General features: G+C 42.7%; 1 protein-coding gene and 1 long non-coding RNA gene across 3 annotated transcripts in view; one reads left to right on the forward strand and one right to left on the reverse strand.

Annotated features, from left to right (window-relative positions):
• chst11 (carbohydrate (chondroitin 4) sulfotransferase 11) overlaps nt 1–15,478 on the reverse strand; it is a 95,399-nt gene extending 79,921 nt beyond the window's left edge. Inside the window, exon 1 of one of the 2 annotated variants that reach the window (XM_036149088.1) lies at nt 15,197–15,478. In XM_036149088.1, the coding sequence (XP_036004981.1) occupies nt 15,197–15,299 (103 nt within the window). In that variant the 5' untranslated portion in view covers nt 15,300–15,478. Of the gene's footprint in view, nt 1–15,181 lie in introns of both variants that reach the window. The other variant, XM_036149087.1, reaches the window with a different exon arrangement.
• Nucleotides 7,969–8,940, forward strand: LOC110368830. Its single transcript, XR_002428438.2, has 2 exons — nt 7,969–8,113; nt 8,228–8,940. It is a non-coding gene; the product is annotated as an uncharacterized LOC110368830 (long non-coding RNA).
• Nucleotides 15,479–18,256: the final 2,778 nt, after the last annotated feature.

The raw sequence follows: 18,256 nt of genomic DNA on the forward strand, positions 1-18,256 counted from the left end.
GACCTGTCCTGCCACCTTGATCTCGTTTGTACCCGAGTCATGTCTTCTGCATTTCAGGAAGTGAGGACACAGGCCCTGACCTTTGATCCTAAGAGGGATGCCAGGGTGGTGCAGGCATAGACATTGTCTAGGAAGACGCCCCATGGACCGATGCAGCCTATTGGAGCCGACGTTTCAGCGCGGCCGCCCTCTTGGATGGGTCTCTCATATGACTCCCAGTGCATTTGTTTGTACTGAGGAAGCTGTTTGCTGGACTACAATAAATCATAACTTTTTACTCCGTTTTTACACGGTTTTGATTTTGTTGCAAACGGCAGTAATGTGATTATGATACAGGACACTGTCACACATAAAAAACATGTTTTCATGCTGAAATACATTATTTTATGCTCTTAAACAAATATAAATGTTTTATTAAACATTAATAAATATATACATTAATTTTATTTTAATAAAGTAAGAAGTTGGATTGTTCATTTAACTTTATTTCACTCTCTCACACAATCAATCTATCCTGAGCCTTCTCTACACATCAACCATAATTTCTTCATATCTTTGTGTGCTGTCCATGCATACATGCATACAAACAGTGTTTTGAAAGGCCTGGAAATGTGTTCTTTAAAATTTCCAGGTCATTCCAATGTCTTACACTACCCTGCTTGCAACTGGGCCTGGAGCATAAGACCCTTGCATGTGTCGGTACTCTGTAACTCCAAGGAACGTAATCAAGCCTTAGCTTGTGAATTACAGCGATAAAATATCAATATTCATGAAATCATGATCCATTCGTTGGGTTTCTGCAAAGTTCTCAAAATGTAAAAACTCCCCCACCAACAAATCTCGGCCCAGAACGGTCATCTGCACCGCGTGATTTACTTCCAGCAGTTATCGCCGGTTATTGCAACCGTACGCTGCAGAAAATACGGGCAAACTTGCTCCCTCTGCGTTTACTCCCGTTGGCTCCTATGCCTGCCTAGAGTAAGAGAGACCCATCCAATATGGCGACGATGTGCAATGCACTCCAGCACGTAATGAGGCGTCTATGTATATAATCTCTATGGGTGCAGGGGCCAAGCAGAAGCTGGCAGAAGCTGGCAGCAGCAGCGGCGACAGGCAGGCAGGAAGCAGTGCATGAAATAAAGAAAGCAGCAAAAAGCTTGTAGCTTAAATGGACCACCCAGTATGGGCACGCTTGATATATTCCACAGCGAGTAAAAGCGCACTTGAGAAGCAGCAGCGCGGCTCGAGTTGACTGCCTGAGCTGTCTTGCGCCCGTCGCACCCGTTTATTAAAAGCAAGATCAAAATAAATGCTGCGGATGGCATAATCATAATTATGCTGTGGCATCATTCCAAAATAAAAGCAGCAAACATGATTCCCAGGAAATGTGCCACATGATCAGATTTTAGGCACTTTTACAGCGCGTGCTTACATGGACACTCGTGTAAAATGTTTGGAACGTGCCGCATTGTTAAACATCTTTTATTCATTAATTATTGTCCATGATCTGTTTGCATTGAGATGTATTCTGACTATTTGCTGTGGCTTTACTTAGAAGATCGAGTGCAACCACCATAAAAGAGTGACAAGTTGAAATTCGCTGCTCTCTAATCCTGAATGGAGGTTTGGGTTCTCTCTCTGCTGTAGAAAGTTGAAAGTGAGCAAGGAGGATATTATTTATTTCATATATATATTTGACTGAAAATGTTTTTCTTTAGCCAGCACATACGATTTTATTTCTGGGAAGCCCCCCTGGAATGATAAGAGTAATACTTGTGTTCACATAAATCTTGTGCTTATTTTCAACAATCCTGTTAAGCTCTTAGGGTTTTTTTATGTATCATATAGACAAAATTTAAAGACAAGATTTGGGATATCCGTACATTTTCCTGAACTTAACATTAAAGTGGTGATCCGCAAGGCGGACATCTTGGAACGTCATTTACAAAATATTTATCCTGTAAATATTCATTTAAGACAATTCAATGAAATGCAATTGTAAGTACAGTTGCCTGGCGACAAGAAAGCCCAAAGTTTGAACGATGGTCGGATTCTTTCTGTGAGGACTTAGCATGTCCTTACCTTGTTTAAGTGGGTCCTGTGGATAGCCATCAGCCTCCCTCTGACCCTGGATTTATCAAGCCCATATAAAAATAGATGGAATCTGGAAAATCAGTGTTGCTACTTTTAATCTGTTGGTTTAACAGTAAGGAATACTTTGTCTTTTTTTTATATATGTGTTTTCTTTACTCTTTAAGGCAGTCCAGATGTCATTGCGGAACACAGAAGCGTAACGCATGTCAGCGGTGTTTCTAATACCACTGCACAGGCATTAAGCCAGTCACACGCACACATGGAGGGGAAGATTAGATCTATTTGGCACAATGCAGTCCTTCCCTTTAGGCAAAACGGCTAAACATAAGTCAAATGGATAGCAGACAAAACATCCATTTAGCCACCTGACTGACCTAAGATGCTTTTTCACGATGCATGGCAGGCAGATGTTCAGGCGGAGGCGACGCGCCTGATGCTGACATTTCCTATCATAAAAGTTCCCAGCTCCTCCTCATGGGGGAAAAAAAAAAAACTCATTTTCAGGGGCGGACGATGCGACAGAGTTCACCAAGTGGAACTCTGGGAATTTGTCTCTGTAGAAAGCTATTAATAGAAGGAATACATCTAAAGAAGTAATACGGTTCGGTTCAATACTGGAGTTTGAGATTATTCCGACCACTGTTCTGCAGATTCTCTTCTGCCCTTTTTACTCAAAACGGCAACAGACTACCAGGACCGTCTGGTAGATACGATCATCTGTGTCATCATTTCATCAGCGTCTCAGCACATCCTTCACATCTGCGCACTGTTTTATTTTAAGAGACGCGTTGTAGTCACACGCTTATACAAGCTGCCGTTTGACGAGGAGAACCACAGACGCGGCAGACTCCTGCGCCCCAGACACATGTGGGTTTCTCAGACGAGAAAAGAAGGCGGGGGTGACTGCAGAGTTCCCATGTGGAGGTCCACTGCTATGACTCTGCTGTGAGACATCGAGTGAGCCTGTCTTTTAAATCCCCCCCCAGGCAGGGTCGACTGACCGATGACGCAGACTCGAAGTTATCAAGTATGCAAAAATAGAGGGGGGGTATGACTTTAAGGCCCTCTTGTTTATTTGCTCACTTTGTGTCATGGACTGTCTGCATTTTTTCCCACTTAGAATAAGCCTGTTTGCTTGTCTGAGCTGAGGAATATTTTTTCACAGTGTCTGACATTGGTAGATAAAGTTCTCTAGGTATGATGTTGGGTGTATTTCCATACAGGATGTCCTCCACAAGGCCAGGTGATTGGTTCTTGCTGAAGGGGACGTTACCTACTTTTAGCAGGTTACTCAAACAGTGGGCGTCTGTGCGTGTTCCTGAGACCTATTTTGTGGCAGCTCTTTCATCACCTCCGTAATGAAGTCCAGACACTCACACAGATGGTCACCAACTCAGTCTGACAACGGAGCAGTGCTTAGCAGCTGCCTGAACACACAAGTCCAGATGTGAAATGTGGCGCTGAAAGATCCGAGAGCAGAATCTGGGACGCTCATCAAAAAGCCGATGAGAAGGGATATAAAGCCGCGTTGGATGTGCGACATGTTGTCGACTTCTGACAGCAAATGAACATTTACTACCGAACGAACAAGCAGAACTTAGCTTGTGATAAAGTAAGCTAAAAAAAAACAGATATTCACCAATTTCGTGAAGGGGGGATGGCATTGCCGTCCTATCCATTAAAAACCCATTGCATAAAAGGCTAAACAAGACTGCCACAGATTTATTCAGATTACTTAATTGCTGTTCAATGTTTCCACGCTGCTCTCGCATGCCATGCAAACCAAATATGTGCACCGCTGCAACAGAATCTACCCGACTAGGACTGAACTACGGCTGAAATCAGGAAGACTCTTCAGTCTCGTGCAATGCCACGGGCATGCTTTACTCACCTCGGCATGCTGGAGTTTTGAACTCACGGCAAAACGTATTTAATTTCTGTTGAATCCATTGAATTGTTATTCCTCCACTTGCCGACTATCACAGAGGATAGACATTTAATTCCCAAAAAAAATCATCTGATGACGTTTAAGAGCCAAAAAACATGACAGAAATGTCCGAAAATAAACACACCCACTCAACACACAGTAGAACCCTGAATTTCATACCAGTCACCTCAGTACGTATGCATTATTCAGAACAAAAGCCCATCAAAAGGACCTCAAGTCCCACAAAGTCAATTTCATATTTACTTTAAACATAATATAGACGGTATTGTGGTTATGTGACCTTGCGCCGTCATTCGAACAAGGAAACACTGTGATGTAACGGCTATAGATCTGTAAAGTTTAATTCCCAATCTGAGGTAAAGTTGTAATTTTAGATTTTTAAACTGCCTTTTTTGATGCTTTATAATAATAATAATAATAGAAAAAAACTGCTTTATGTGTGGATTACAGTCCTGAATGTAGACACTAAGGTCATGGCAGGACACCGCATCCCTTCCCCCGGGATGTTTGATCCAGGGTTTAGTAGCAGAGCAGACCAACAGCTCTAAGATTACACAAACAGGACGTCCGGGATTCGTTCTCACAATAAACACAGAGGTCCATAAAGGGGCAGGGGAGCGAGCCAAGCTGAAAGGGACAATGAGCGAAACTGTTGGAAAGGAGTGCCATAGGGATCAGTGGGATCACCGAAACAAAAGAGCTTCCTTAAATCTTCTGTGGGTCACATCCGTCCCCTGGGATTCACATCCCTAGAAGACGGGACTTACTGTAGAAGATTTTCACTTTCAATGAGACTGTTTAGACTTGGAGGAAGAGAATATTGATCAGCAATTAAGTCTTATTCAATGGAACGCTCTTTCTTTAATTCATCTATTTTGATGAAAATGTATCATAGTCACATATTACAGTCAGAGCCACACAAACAAACTCTGCTCTGAAAATAAAACAGTCATTATCGAATGGCTCCTTCAGTACACCACTCAGCAGGCAGAACAGTTTGACGGGTAAAAACGATTATTGCCGTTTAAACAATTGTTCCAACAACAAAGGTTACAATATCAGCTAATTGTTCTTTCCCGGTAATGAAACCGATCCAATAAATACGCATCTTAAGCTTTTGACGTCTTCATTTTCTGTTGGATTCACCTCGATCAAACAGTCAGAAGCGCACTTCTTTCTCTTGTTTCTGCCAGGTTATCGGCTAGGAAACACCCGACTGGTGCATCCAGAGTGCGAAATACGGGGGGTCCGGGGGGGCTCGACCCCCCTGATTAACCCATGAGAACCCCTGAAAGCCTCAAAGGCAAAATTTAAAGGGGGTCTCAAATTGTGTCGAAAAAATTAAAAATTAAAAAAAATTTTTTGTCACTAATGGTCACTAAAACAATTTTAAGCTCAACATGTCCAGTATTTAAAATTCAAAACATTTATTCACAAATATCAGAATCAGACATACTTTAATAATCCCCAGGGGAAAATATGTTCTGTTTTTTACCAAGTGGAGCCAGCCAATCCTGTTTGCGTATGCAAATTAGCCATGTGCGTGCCAAACAGAAGAAAGACGTAATGCTGACAACAATTAATACTAAAAATGTTTAAATTTTAGTATTAGGGACTGATCTTATCTGTTGTGCCTGTGCACTTTATCTGTTTCACTGTTGGTGAATGAGAAACGTCCTCTCGAGTCCTTGTATGTCTGGTGAATGTGAAGAATTGACATTAAAGCCAACTTTGACTTTGACATTGTAATGTTATAGGCCTACTGCATATTGAGAAAATTTACATCGGTATTGCGCAACAATTGGGAGATGGGGACCCCCCCAAATATTGACAGGTATTTCGCACACTGGGTGCATCCCTAACACAAACCAGACTGGATCAGATATGGTCGGATAGCATTCGGAGCCATTTCTGTAGAGGGCCTTGAGGTGACCTTTGTCTTGAATTGATCCTCGAGGACTGAACCGTATTTGTTATTTTACAGATTCTTCTACAGGAGTTCGATTGTTTGGACTTTGCACGTTGTCCTCGCACAACCTCCGGCTGAACACGGCCACCACAGACCAGGGAAGGTGAGGAATTTCAAGTTTCCTTTACAAATTCCTGGTTGGAAGATTTTGCTATTTTGTCTTTCTCGTTCCTTTTTTTTTCCCCCAACCGGAATACCTTGTTCTATTTTGATTGCTCTAAAAAAAAAGTCCCTTGCTTACACAGACAACTGAAGAGGGGGGAAATAATCACAGTGAGGGAAAACGAGCTGACCGCTGTAGAGGCGCAGCGGCTTTTGGGGAGACGGGAAATGTGAGTTTCAACTTTGCGGCAGGTTTGCAGGCACAAGCTGAAAGAAGACAGGGCAAACAGAGCTGCCATTGCTCTCTCTCTCTCTCTCTCTCTCTCTCTTTCACACACACACACACACACACACACACACCATAGTTCAAAAATACCCCAGGGGCACTTTACAAAGACACAAAACAAGCAGCCCACAGAGCTAACTGCCTTATTAGCTGAGCCGCTCTCTGGAGCCACAATACCTTTAAAGGCCCAGAGACGCAGAGCGATGAGGCCTGAAAAGACGCATCGCAGGCGTGAAGTGGCCTTTAAGCCCGACGGGAGCGCGGGGAGACGACAGGACAGAACACAGGTCCTCGCTCACAGCTGTCAGCGGGCGGTTGCTAAACCAAACAAGCCGGCCCCATTTGGATGAAATATCGCGGCGGGCGTGGAAATCTCCTTTTAACACGAATCCCTTCTGTTCCACTGATCGGCCGTGCCAGAGGAGATATATCAACCACCTGCAGCTCGCCTTCTGAAAGCAAACTGGTTCGTTTGGCCCAACAAGCGCTTGCATTTGACGGTCGTTAATCAACCTTTAAAGCAACGAAGGAAGACTGCATCACGCTTTAATGTGCGCTTCCACTCTACATGGGTGGTCGTTCGGTCCGATTAACGCGCTTCCAGGTTTGTTGTCAATTGGATTTCAGACGGGAGCAGAACTTTTGGCGTTTTCTAAGAGTGTTTGGATTCAGCACCAATTTCAAGATAACATTTTATAACTTGGACAAAAACATTGATCTGAACATGCCACTAAATCACTTTCATTTAGTCGCATCATATCCGTTTGTGCTTCATCCCAAACAGATTTTGAGTTAACTATAAAGGTGTAATAACACAGCCATTATATAATATTTCTATACATGATGTTAGGGTCACAATAATTTAGCCATGTTTTATATTATTTCTTTTTTTTTTTTTCTTTATTCACAATGAAAGGTTTCATAAATGGTGTTTTAAAGAAAGTAACCAGAGCAAATAATATCCCAGTTTTTTAATAGTTTGTATATTTTATCTTTATGCTTATTTATGCACAGTCGCAGAAGCAGGAGTGGTGGTGCCTATCTCTAGTGGTAAAAGCACAGTTATTTTTTATGAAATTATTTTGGTGCTAACTTGGTTTGGCCTATTTTGGGTCAAGTGGCTGTTGTAAGGAGCTGGTGGAGGTAAATCCAATTGTTCAGACACGAATCTCGCTGTAGGTCTGACCGTACGGCTCTTTCCCGGACTCAGAGGGGTGGGGGGGGGGAGCTGACACCCGACAGGGTCAGCTTTTCCAGATTTTATGATTGATGTAGCACTTTGACACACTTAAAGTGCACTATAAATAATATTCATAATTGTTATCAATGTTGTTCCATCCATGCATGAACGGGGGTCAGGGGGGACCCCTGTCTTATTCAATGGGTGACAGGTGCAGAGCTCCCTGGACAGATATATCCATGTTATAACATATATATAACATATACACACACACACACACATATATATATATATATATATATATATATATATATATATATATATATATATATATATATATATATATACAATTTTCGGGAACAGTCTGTGTTTTAGACGAGCTGTCCCCAAAAGCTGTCTCCAGAAATGTCACCGTGTTTTATTAATGAGAAAATAATAACATGAGCTATTAAGTGACCTTGTGATGTGCTGTCCGGTTGCTGTTGCCGTTACAGAGTATCAGAAAAACAGGCCAGCCAAGACTGGAGTAATGGGGTAAATACCTTTGCAAAGCACTGTAGATAACAAAAAAACTTCAATTGCTTTCAAAATAGCTAATTATTGCTTTTCTTTCCCCCACCTACCCAACCTTCATGTCTTTTCTACAAGAGGTCGTAACCCCAGAGGTCCTGGGAGAGAGGTGAGAGTTTACACTAGGGCCCTGAAGAGGATTCCCAGGCCGGCGAAACATACCTAAACCATAGAGACACCGCGAGACACGTCATCAGACGGACAGCAGTGGCGCTGCGGTGTGTTTGTCCCCCAGACAAAGGCGAAAAAAGCGAGAGTGAAGGACGGCGTGGAGTCAGGACAGAGGAGATTGCTGGGTGATTAAGTCATTTCAGGAAAAAAAAAAAAAAAAAAAAGTCAAAAAGGCAATGACAGAGGCAAGAACAAGTGTTTTAGGGGAAGTAAACATCACTAAACACACACTTCTCAATAGTCCCAGTGCCACCAGTATAATAAAGCATAAATATAGGCTGCACTGTTTAAATCCACAACCAGACTCCTGCACAAACATCCTGCTGAGGACGGCTCCTTTTCAATCAGAGCACCCAGAGTGGAGCACCCTATCATCGCCACTGCTGAGTAAGACATCAGCATTGTGACCCGTGTATAAAAGAGCGTGTGTGTGTGTGTGTGTGTGTGTGTGTGTGTGTGTGTGTGTGTATTCTGATGCAACGTCTGTACGGATTAGCACACCACTGAAAACCCGACCCCGGGCTCCTCAAGAGCAACTTAACAGAGAATTGGTTAAATTTTGCAATCAGTTCTCTCCCTGAAAGATGATTCGCTGATGATTAATAAAGGAAAGGTCCTGCCGTAGAGGCTCTCTGTTGCAGGACACGTTTATGAAATTCTTTTCAGTTGATCGTGTCTGTGCGCTGGGTTTTTATAAATCCGAAAACTTTTTAAAGAATAAAACGCTCAGCTTTTATTTTTGTTAAATGATAAAACAGAATCATTCCTAACCTCTCACTTGGACAATAACTGGGCCATTACTTGACAGGAGCTCTAGCCAGCTGGTTCTGATGGTTCTTAATCCGGAGAAGATGCCCCCTCCCCCTCCCTCACCTGTTGCTGCCAGTCATTCAGGAAGCTGGTGATCCACTGACAGATTGGGGGCTGGTACGGTGAACCAGCAAACAGCCGAGCTTTTTGCCCAGTAAGTCAACCTGCAGGGAGTCCATAAGGGGCCCGTTATTTCCTTTAGATGCTTCAACACCAGCCGCTCAAAGGGTTTCATAACCAGAGACATCAGGGCTACAGTTCAGTAGCCATTTAACCCTGCGGTCATCATGATGATGGAGCGTTTAAAGCAAAGGGGGGACCCTCAAACAGCCCCAGAGGCTTGTTGTGGGCCGGTGACTTGTTCACAATGCAGCTAATTCAGTGCATTTTCTTTACATTTGATTCATTTCATCTACATAGTAAAAACCGGAAATATGCCGAGGAAGCTTTTCCTTGCCAACATCAGGACAATCTGGGTTACAGATTGCTTCATTTTTTTTTTATTCCAAGGAAATGATAGAGAAAAAGGTTAATTTTCTGTTTGACTCCAACAGAAATGAAGGGAGTTACTATTTGTGCATCAACATTAATTTCCCTAATCTTAGTCTGATTTTTATCAAACTTAAAAATCGCATTAAATACACGCAGCTGGTTGTTTAAAGACATTCTCATTTTTGAGTGTCTGACCTGTTGATCAGAGCCGACCTACAGAAAACTGGCCAATCTCTGGTTTGGGGCCTTTCTGGTCAAAACTGAGGAATATTTTAACTTTTACAAACTTAGATCTGTTAGATTTAAATCTACAACCTTGAGTGAAGAACCCTCAGCACATTTATCTACTTCATTTGTGCTAGTCCACATAAAAAAAACTGAATCCAACAAAGAAAACCAAATGTTGGTCACTGCCAGGAAAGGCCTTGAGTACAACAATTTATGCTCTCATGCCGTGCCCTTTTTATATTTAAGTATGGTAAAAGTGCTTTAAATGTCGGTACAATATGAAATAGAACTTCTCGACCACAGAACATTTGCTTTACCAGTCAGTAAGAGTCATCCTGAGTGACTACAAGTCTCCCACAGTAGAGCATCGTGGTGATTTTCCTTCAGGGGATTAGAAGTAATAAGTGTCTGCGGCTGGTGGCAGCGACAGCAGAACCATTGAGTCAAAAAAAAAAAAAGGTAGATCTGCACACACAGGATCTGTCTGGATCTTACAGAGCATCCAAAACGTCACCTGACTGAATACCTCTGTACGTTTAGTGCTGGAGGAGGTTGAGGACTGTGGTGAACCAGGCTCGCTGTTTGGAAACAAACGTGCTGCTGAGCTCTGCTGACGTACTACAGAGGAGACACATGTGTCAGAGCAATGCAGACTGCAAGGAGGTGGGTGGTTCTGTACCTTTGGTAACAGCTGTAACCTTTGTTAAAAAAAAAAAGCATAAGAAAGTGTAGAATATATATATATATATATATATATATATATATATATATATATATATATATATATATATATATACATACAGTAGCTCCAAGTGCCACATGTAGAACCGTGGAGCTACTTCTAGGAGGGAAACGTTTCAGTCCACTGGAGAGTGAAATGTTGACTTGAGAGCAAACCAAGTTAATAAATGTACTCAATGCAACCCCCAATACAATAAACTGGGGCAATCAAAAAAACAATAACATGGTTTCTACACATTTTAATGAAAATTCTGGACTTTTCCTGACTGAACGTTCCAGAATTCTGAGTCCTCTGTGTTCAGTTTTAAAATCTAAAATACCAAAGTTCACTACTGATTTATTTCAAGAATGTCTGCTCTGGACCGACTTTGAATGATGAAACCCAGAAACAGGAAGGAATGGCACACACAAGGAAGGAAAGGAAGGAAGAACCCACAGAAGGAAGGAGAAATTACCCAAGGAAGGAATGTCAAGGGACGTGAAGTAAGAACACAAGGGGGGAATGACCCAAAGAAGGACGGACATGGTGAATATAACACAAGAAGGACGGTGGGACACGCAGAGGGAAAGGAAGGAAAAACAGAAGGACAGAAAGAAGGTACTACAAAAGAAGAAATAGAGGAATGGCAGAAATGTATTATATTGTACAACAGGACAGAAAGGACATGAGGAATGAAAGGAGTTAGGATAAAAGAAAGGAGAAGGAAGGTATAAAAGAATGAAGGGAGTGAAAAACAAGGTAGGAAGGAAGATGGGCCCCTGGGATGGAAGGACAGAACCAAGGAAGGTAAATGGCCTGCACTTAGATGGCGCGTTATTAAGTCTGAGGACCCCAAATTGCTTTATATATATATATATATATATATATATATATATATATATATATATATATATATATATAGATATATATATATATATATATATATATATATATATACATATATATATTATATATATATATATATATATATATATATATATATATATATATATATATATATATATATATATAATGGGTGAACGACAATCAGTCATTCACACGCTGATGGTGGTGAGCTACATTATAGCCACAGCTGCCCTGGGGCAGTCTGATAGAAGTGGGGCTGCCATACAATTGGCACCACCGAGCCCTCGGACCACCAACAGCAGGCAAAGTGGGTGTAGTGTCCTGCCCAAGGACACAACAACTGAGACCGTCAGAGCAGGGGTTCAGACCAGCAACCCAGGATGAACTCCCTAGGTCCTGCGCTGCCGTCGCCCTCTTAGAGATACAAGCACCTTGTAAGATATAGGAAGGAAACCACGTAAGGACTTCAGGCACAGAGTAAAGAAAGAAGTAAGGACACGACATCTAGAGAAGGGATTAGGTTTTAAAATGTGTAAGAAAATAAATTAAATAAATATCGTCCCATGCTCTTGGTTTCTTTTTCCGTTCTATTGCAGACCTGGAACGTTCTGAAATCAAATTCCATACTTTTCCAGACTGAACACTGCAGTAAGTAAAAAAAAAGACTTTTTCCCCCAACAATACATTTAAAAGTCTGAGCCAGCTTTCTTTTGGGGTTCTTCACAGTACTCCTCCTCTACAGACTGACATTTTGTGCCGTCATTCTTCGCCTCTTAACTCAATCTCAGTCGGACAGGATCGAGAGCTTTAAAGGGATTTTCACGTCCTGCAACAGATTCCTGACTGGGTTTAGGTCTGGATCAGGGTTCAGCAACCTTTACAATCTGAAGAGCCTCCGGAATAAAAATGCTCCTACAGCAAAGAAAGTACATAATCTTTAGGGGAAAACAAATTATAAATTCAAAGTTTTTTTAAATGTAAAAATGTATTTTCTTTATGGTAAATTGATACAAAATAGATAAGTAGAATTTTTCCACATTTTATGTTTTAGAACAAGGAGGGATATTACCATTGCTCTAAAAAAGAGGAAATGAATTGTTGCATTTTTATGAATAGAGTAGTAGAAAACAAGCAGTTTGTGTTTCATGACAAAAAAATGGCAAAAAGTTAACCCTTAAGGTGGTACACGCCGAATGTGAACATGGCAAATAAAGTGAGTGATTTACATGTTGTCCCACGCTCTGGAGAGAATTAACGGTCCGCGATGCGAATGGCGCGAAATGGGCAACAAACTGCGAACAGCGCGTTGGATGACCCATCTAGAGCACAATTTCACTCGAGTTCAACAATCTGAACTTTTCTGCCAATTCACGTCGTGTCCAGGATGTTCCTTGTCCATATGTTGAAGTGCAAACATGTTTTTTTTAAATACATGTTACATATTTAGACAGCTGCGATGGACTGGCGACCTGTCCAGGGTGTACCCCGCCTCTCGCCCATTGACAGCTGGAGATAGGCACCGGCAGGGATAAGCGTGTTGGAAAATGGATGAATGGATATTTAGACAGTAAAAATAAGCTATATTTCAGAACAATGATGGATTTATTGGCCGAAGACGGCAGTGGTTTATCTCCCGGAGGGATCCGTCTCCTGAGTACCCCCAGGTGGTGGTACTCGCCTAACCAGGTACGTCTCTGAAGGATCCTGTCACCAACGTGGTGCCCGTGGGCACCAAGTAGCCCCCGAGAACCACATGTGGTGCCCTCAAGCCTGCTCGTTACTCTTCCTGTTTATTCACACTTGCATTTATACCGCTTTAAAAATGACAATACATATAACAGAGCATGAAAAAATGCATTCATTTTTACATAGAGTTAAGGTGAACTCTGACTCTTCCAGTTCAAAGGTCAGCACTGGTAGCCCTTCGTATGACACAACGCCAATGAAGCAGCTCTCAGTTTCACAAAGGTTGGTGACTCGTGATCTAGTGGACCCCGGGGTGCTGACGCCGTGGTTTGTCTTTCCACGTTACGTACGGCACCGTGACTCACTCGGTAAAACCCTTGTCCGCCACGGCAAGGAGCTGGGAAGTGGATTTCTCCTTTTTGATGACACCATGAAGCGAGCTAGGGGGGAAATTTCGCTACGTTGTCAGCATTTGTGAGAGAGAGAAGAGAGAGAGAGAGGCGAAATGTAAAGTGACCAACAGCAGCCGATCAACGCCAACAATTCGCCTGGTTCGGATTTGGTGTGAGCGTCTCCCCGGAGTCATTCTGCTATGGACTTTCTGTAAAGATATCTCATTCTATATTCTTAAAAACCGCTCAAAAGTCTATAATTTTAGCAAAAGCTATTAGGCGCCACTGTGGAGAGCTAAAAAAAAAATCCCATTTGACTGGACTTTGACAGGGCCATTCTAACAAATGAACACACCTTTATCCAAACCATTGCATTAGCTCTGGCTATGTGTTTGGGGTATTTGCCCACCTGGGCCCCCCCACACCAGCCTCAAGTCTTTTGCAGCCTCTAACAGGTATTCTTCTCATCAACTCAGCTTAGTTTCCCCTGAAGAAAAAAAATAAAACATCCCCAGAGCATGATACTGCCACCCAGGGGCGCTAAGGGTCCTAGCCCTGGGGTGACAGGGCACCACTGTGTTCCAGTGTGGAGATGATGTGTTCGGGGTAATGTAAAGCGTTAGTTTCCTGCCTCACACTCACTCATCCTTCTTCCACATGGTTGCTGTATCCCCTTACGGCAAACTATGACTTTCGTTCAACTTTTTTCAGAATGGACAGAGTTGCGCGGCTTTTTGATCATCCGTCCTTATTGTGATTTTTTTTGCCACGAATAGAGTTTCAAACTTGTTTTCAGCTGTCAAGACGTGCGCCGTATAGAGCCGCGGGGAAGCAGCCTTGCGCGCTCTGGGCTTTGATCGTCGGAGCGCAAAGCCTTCCTCCATTCAGCTGCGCAGAGACCCCCGCTGTGCCACCACCGTGAAGGGGCGTGGATTCGGCCACACGGACGTTCCATCTCTAGATGCAAAGCCCGATCTCTCAATTTGAAATCAATTCAAACAAAACGAACCAGTCAAAACAACCACCCCCTAAATCTGATGTAGGGAGGCTTCCTTTTGTTGTGGCCATGTGTTTTTTTTTTAACCTTTCAGAAAGCACACATGATCCTACGCTCCCTGTACGCGCAGACGTGCGTTCTACGATGATCAGGAGCTCGGTGTGCGCTCTTCTGATCAGATCGGGTGCCCACATTGTGCCAAAGCTCCCGATCTGATCACCGCAGTGCTTCCCTTCACCAAGCCACGTTTTTCCTCCGAGGACAAAGCCCCACTCCAACACCACCTTCTTTTTTTTGTCCTCTCCCCACATGTCCACATGCCCATGCCACTTGTCTGACGAGAGACAGACAGAGAGAGAGAGCAAGTCCGGCCACATCACACCGCACACTTCCCGGTAACAAAGGGCAAGACAAAAAAGCGCAACAAGACAGCGCTCCGAGCACCGTGGATGCGCCACGCACACTGTTCCACGAGCTGCGTCCTTCCAGCGGGGATCGGTACTCACCGGCGGCTTTACTGTACTGCCAGAGCATCGACGCGTCAGCGAGCCAACAAAGCCACACGCGCGCACGCGCGCACGCGCGCACGCACACACACACACACGCACAGAGGGAGACAGCCGTGGACACCGGAGAGTGGCAGAAAGAAGAAAGGCAGCAGACCCTACCTGGTTGGAACATACTTTGGAAATAAAAGATGACCAGAATAAAGGATCCCAAACAAGTGGCGATAACCATCCGGCATATCCTGCTCATCCTCATCAGCTCGCCCAGAGTCTGCTTCATCAGGACGGAGAGGCTGCAGGCTGCAGGCTGGCTTTTTTATGTCGGAGAGGGGACGACCGACGGGAAGCTCCTGGGGACTGCTGCGCGGTACTGATGAGGACTGTTCGCCGGTCAAAAAAGAGCCAAACGCGTCCAGCTCGGAGCGTACCACAGCCGAGCTGCGGGACGGGGAGGGGGGTGGGCAGAGAGGAGGGGGTGCCCCTCCCGCTACGCCAGAATGAGCTCGTCCGCATGCGGGCTTTCTAAGGATGTTCTGTTGGTTCAGATCTGCTATTTCGGAAGAAACGATCTTTTGTTCTCCAAAAGCTGAACGGACTGTGGCCGAAGTTGGCTTATAGATGCGAGACATAATGATCTAAATCACAAAGTTAAAGGGAAGTTGGCTTTAGGGAAAGTGTCCTAATATAAGACAAAATCATCTCAAAAAGGGATAAGTAAATACTTTTAAAAAGTAACATTTATTAATATGTTATTTACAATATATCTGCTTCTTGCACGTGTATTTAGGAATACACCATCTTATTTAATGTAGACCCCCTAAAGGTTGGGTTATTCCAAACGGTGCTGGGCGAGGTTTTGCAGCGTCACAAGGCCCTGTTTACACGACAACGTCTTCTGATGAAGACGGAAAACTTTGGTTACATTTGTAAAGTTCTTTTACGCAACAACGGTGAATGTTTGCTCTGGCGATGGCACAAATCAAGAACGGGTTCCGGCACGTAGCGACGATTTGAACATGTCCCCGTCTCCGTTGCTGTGGAAGGGACTTTTTTTACAAAAGTAACTCCCTGGTTCATGCGCCGCGTGGCAGAACATCAGTTGAAATGTATTCAACACGCGCACAACATGACGCAAATTACAAAGTGCTTCACAAAGACCCAAAATCTGTATACAGATTGTTAGAAATAAATACAATGATGAATTTGAAGATATTACAGGCAAAGACCACATGACCAGTCCTGTCTCTGCGCATGTTGATATCCAAAGTGTGCCATAAGACTTGGGTCTTGGGTTTTGGTCTGTGCGTTACGCTCTTGGACATGCAGGCAGAGATCCTGAAATTTGAGTTGCGTTAAAAAGCTTTATTCATAATGAGACCAGGACAACAATCTGAAATCCTCTGCAGTAGCGAGCCGGAGACCAGACAGAGGTGGCTGGCTCACTCACTGCAGAGGACACATGCATTAGAACAGGGCAGACAAATCCAGGGGCAAAGGAAGTCTTGTCGTTGTGCTACGACCCAGGTCGAGATCCGGAAAAAGGAAGTTTAATGTCCGACAGTAGCAAGGCAGGATAATCCAAAAACATGACAAGTTTATCACAAGTTTGTGATAAGGGAGGTATGAAGTGCTGACTGAAGAGGTGTGGCAGAATGCAGCCAGACCACAATCACTTTGTAATATTGTGTTTGTCTTCTGATCTCTCCCAAGTACTTCCTTATTGTTCCAAAGGTTTTGCCATAGTAATTTATAATTTTATCCTGTTTAGTTTCTTATTTATTTTTGTGTTCTGTCCCCTGTGTATTTTATTTTATTATATATCTTTTCCATTGTCACGTCCAGCTTCATAGCATGTAGAATCATGTCTAGCTGCCGTAGTTAAGTTGTTTGGCCATGCTGTATCCACTTTCAGGAGCCATATGCTGGCAGCTACGGACCAATTCCTTAGGCTGTCCTCTTGTAAATTGCTCTATATAATATATACAGTCTGCCTTCTTGGCCTTTTCTCCCACACCTTGCTCAAATGCTTTTAGAAAATGATGATATTCCAATGGGTCTCCATCAAAAGCGGGAATGTCTGGTGGTGGAAGAGTCAAATAACGCTGCTGATGTCCGACTGCTTCCATAATCTTAGTCTGTTTCTCCATGATGGTGGACGAGCTGCTGGAAAAGGCTTGGTCATTTGTTCCTGCAGTGTTTGTTCCCTTTCTTTGAGCTGTATTTATTGGTTCCACTGACAAACAATACGCGTCTTGGTTGTCTTGTCTGCATTGTGGTTAGTCCTCCTTTTCTTTAGGATTGGGTGAGATAGACGTTAATGACTTCCTTTACTTTTCCAAATAAGAGTTCATGCCGCTGGATTTTGCAGTTGAACGTTGATCCTCCGTAGCCTGAAGAATGTCTAGTTTGGCTGTTGCTGCAGTGAGCTCCATTTCCATTCGAAGTTGCTATTTTTTTCCTTTAATAGCAATAGCTCTTGCTCCTCCAATGCGTGACGCTCCTTCAAAGCTGCCATATGAGCTAAAAGAGCTGCTTTTTCTGCAGCAGCTTTTATTCTTGCAGAGGAAGCACTTGTTCTTGAACTGGTCGCAGTCTTTGTATATTTATCCACATTGGAAATACTATCATCAGGATTTATGTTACCATGGCAATCTTCTTTGGTTTCATCGATACCTTTACTTTCAACATTATGTTTGTTTTTGTACCACCCAAAGTTTAGCATTTTTGACAACACCTGTATTAAACATCATTTTTGCTTTAAAGTTTAAACCAAGTTCCATGCTTTTCTCTTTCCAGAATTGTGAACACTATATATTTCATCTCACAACTCAGACAAAACATTCAAAGACATTTTCACTTCACAAACATTTCCATTAAACTTTTGATAGCTTCTCTTCACTTAAAGGCCTTATTCAGTTTTTTTCAAACTTCTCAGCCAATGCCTTGTATTTTTAAAGACTAAAAAAGTGAAATTAGCATAATATGTCCCCTTTAAATCAATACAGTTTCACATTTTAGGATATTAAGATGTTATTTTTAACATTGTAAACATAAGATCTATCTATCTATCTATCTATCTATCTATCTATCTATCTATCTATCTATCTATCTATCTATCTATCTATCTATATATATATATATCTATATATATATCTATATATATATATATATATATATATATATATATATATATATCTATATATATACATATTTCATAAACTTTACATTTCCCCTGTT

This window comes from Fundulus heteroclitus, chromosome 17 (assembly GCF_011125445.2).
Source record: "Fundulus heteroclitus isolate FHET01 chromosome 17, MU-UCD_Fhet_4.1, whole genome shotgun sequence".
Lineage (NCBI taxonomy): Eukaryota > Metazoa > Chordata > Actinopteri > Cyprinodontiformes > Fundulidae > Fundulus > Fundulus heteroclitus.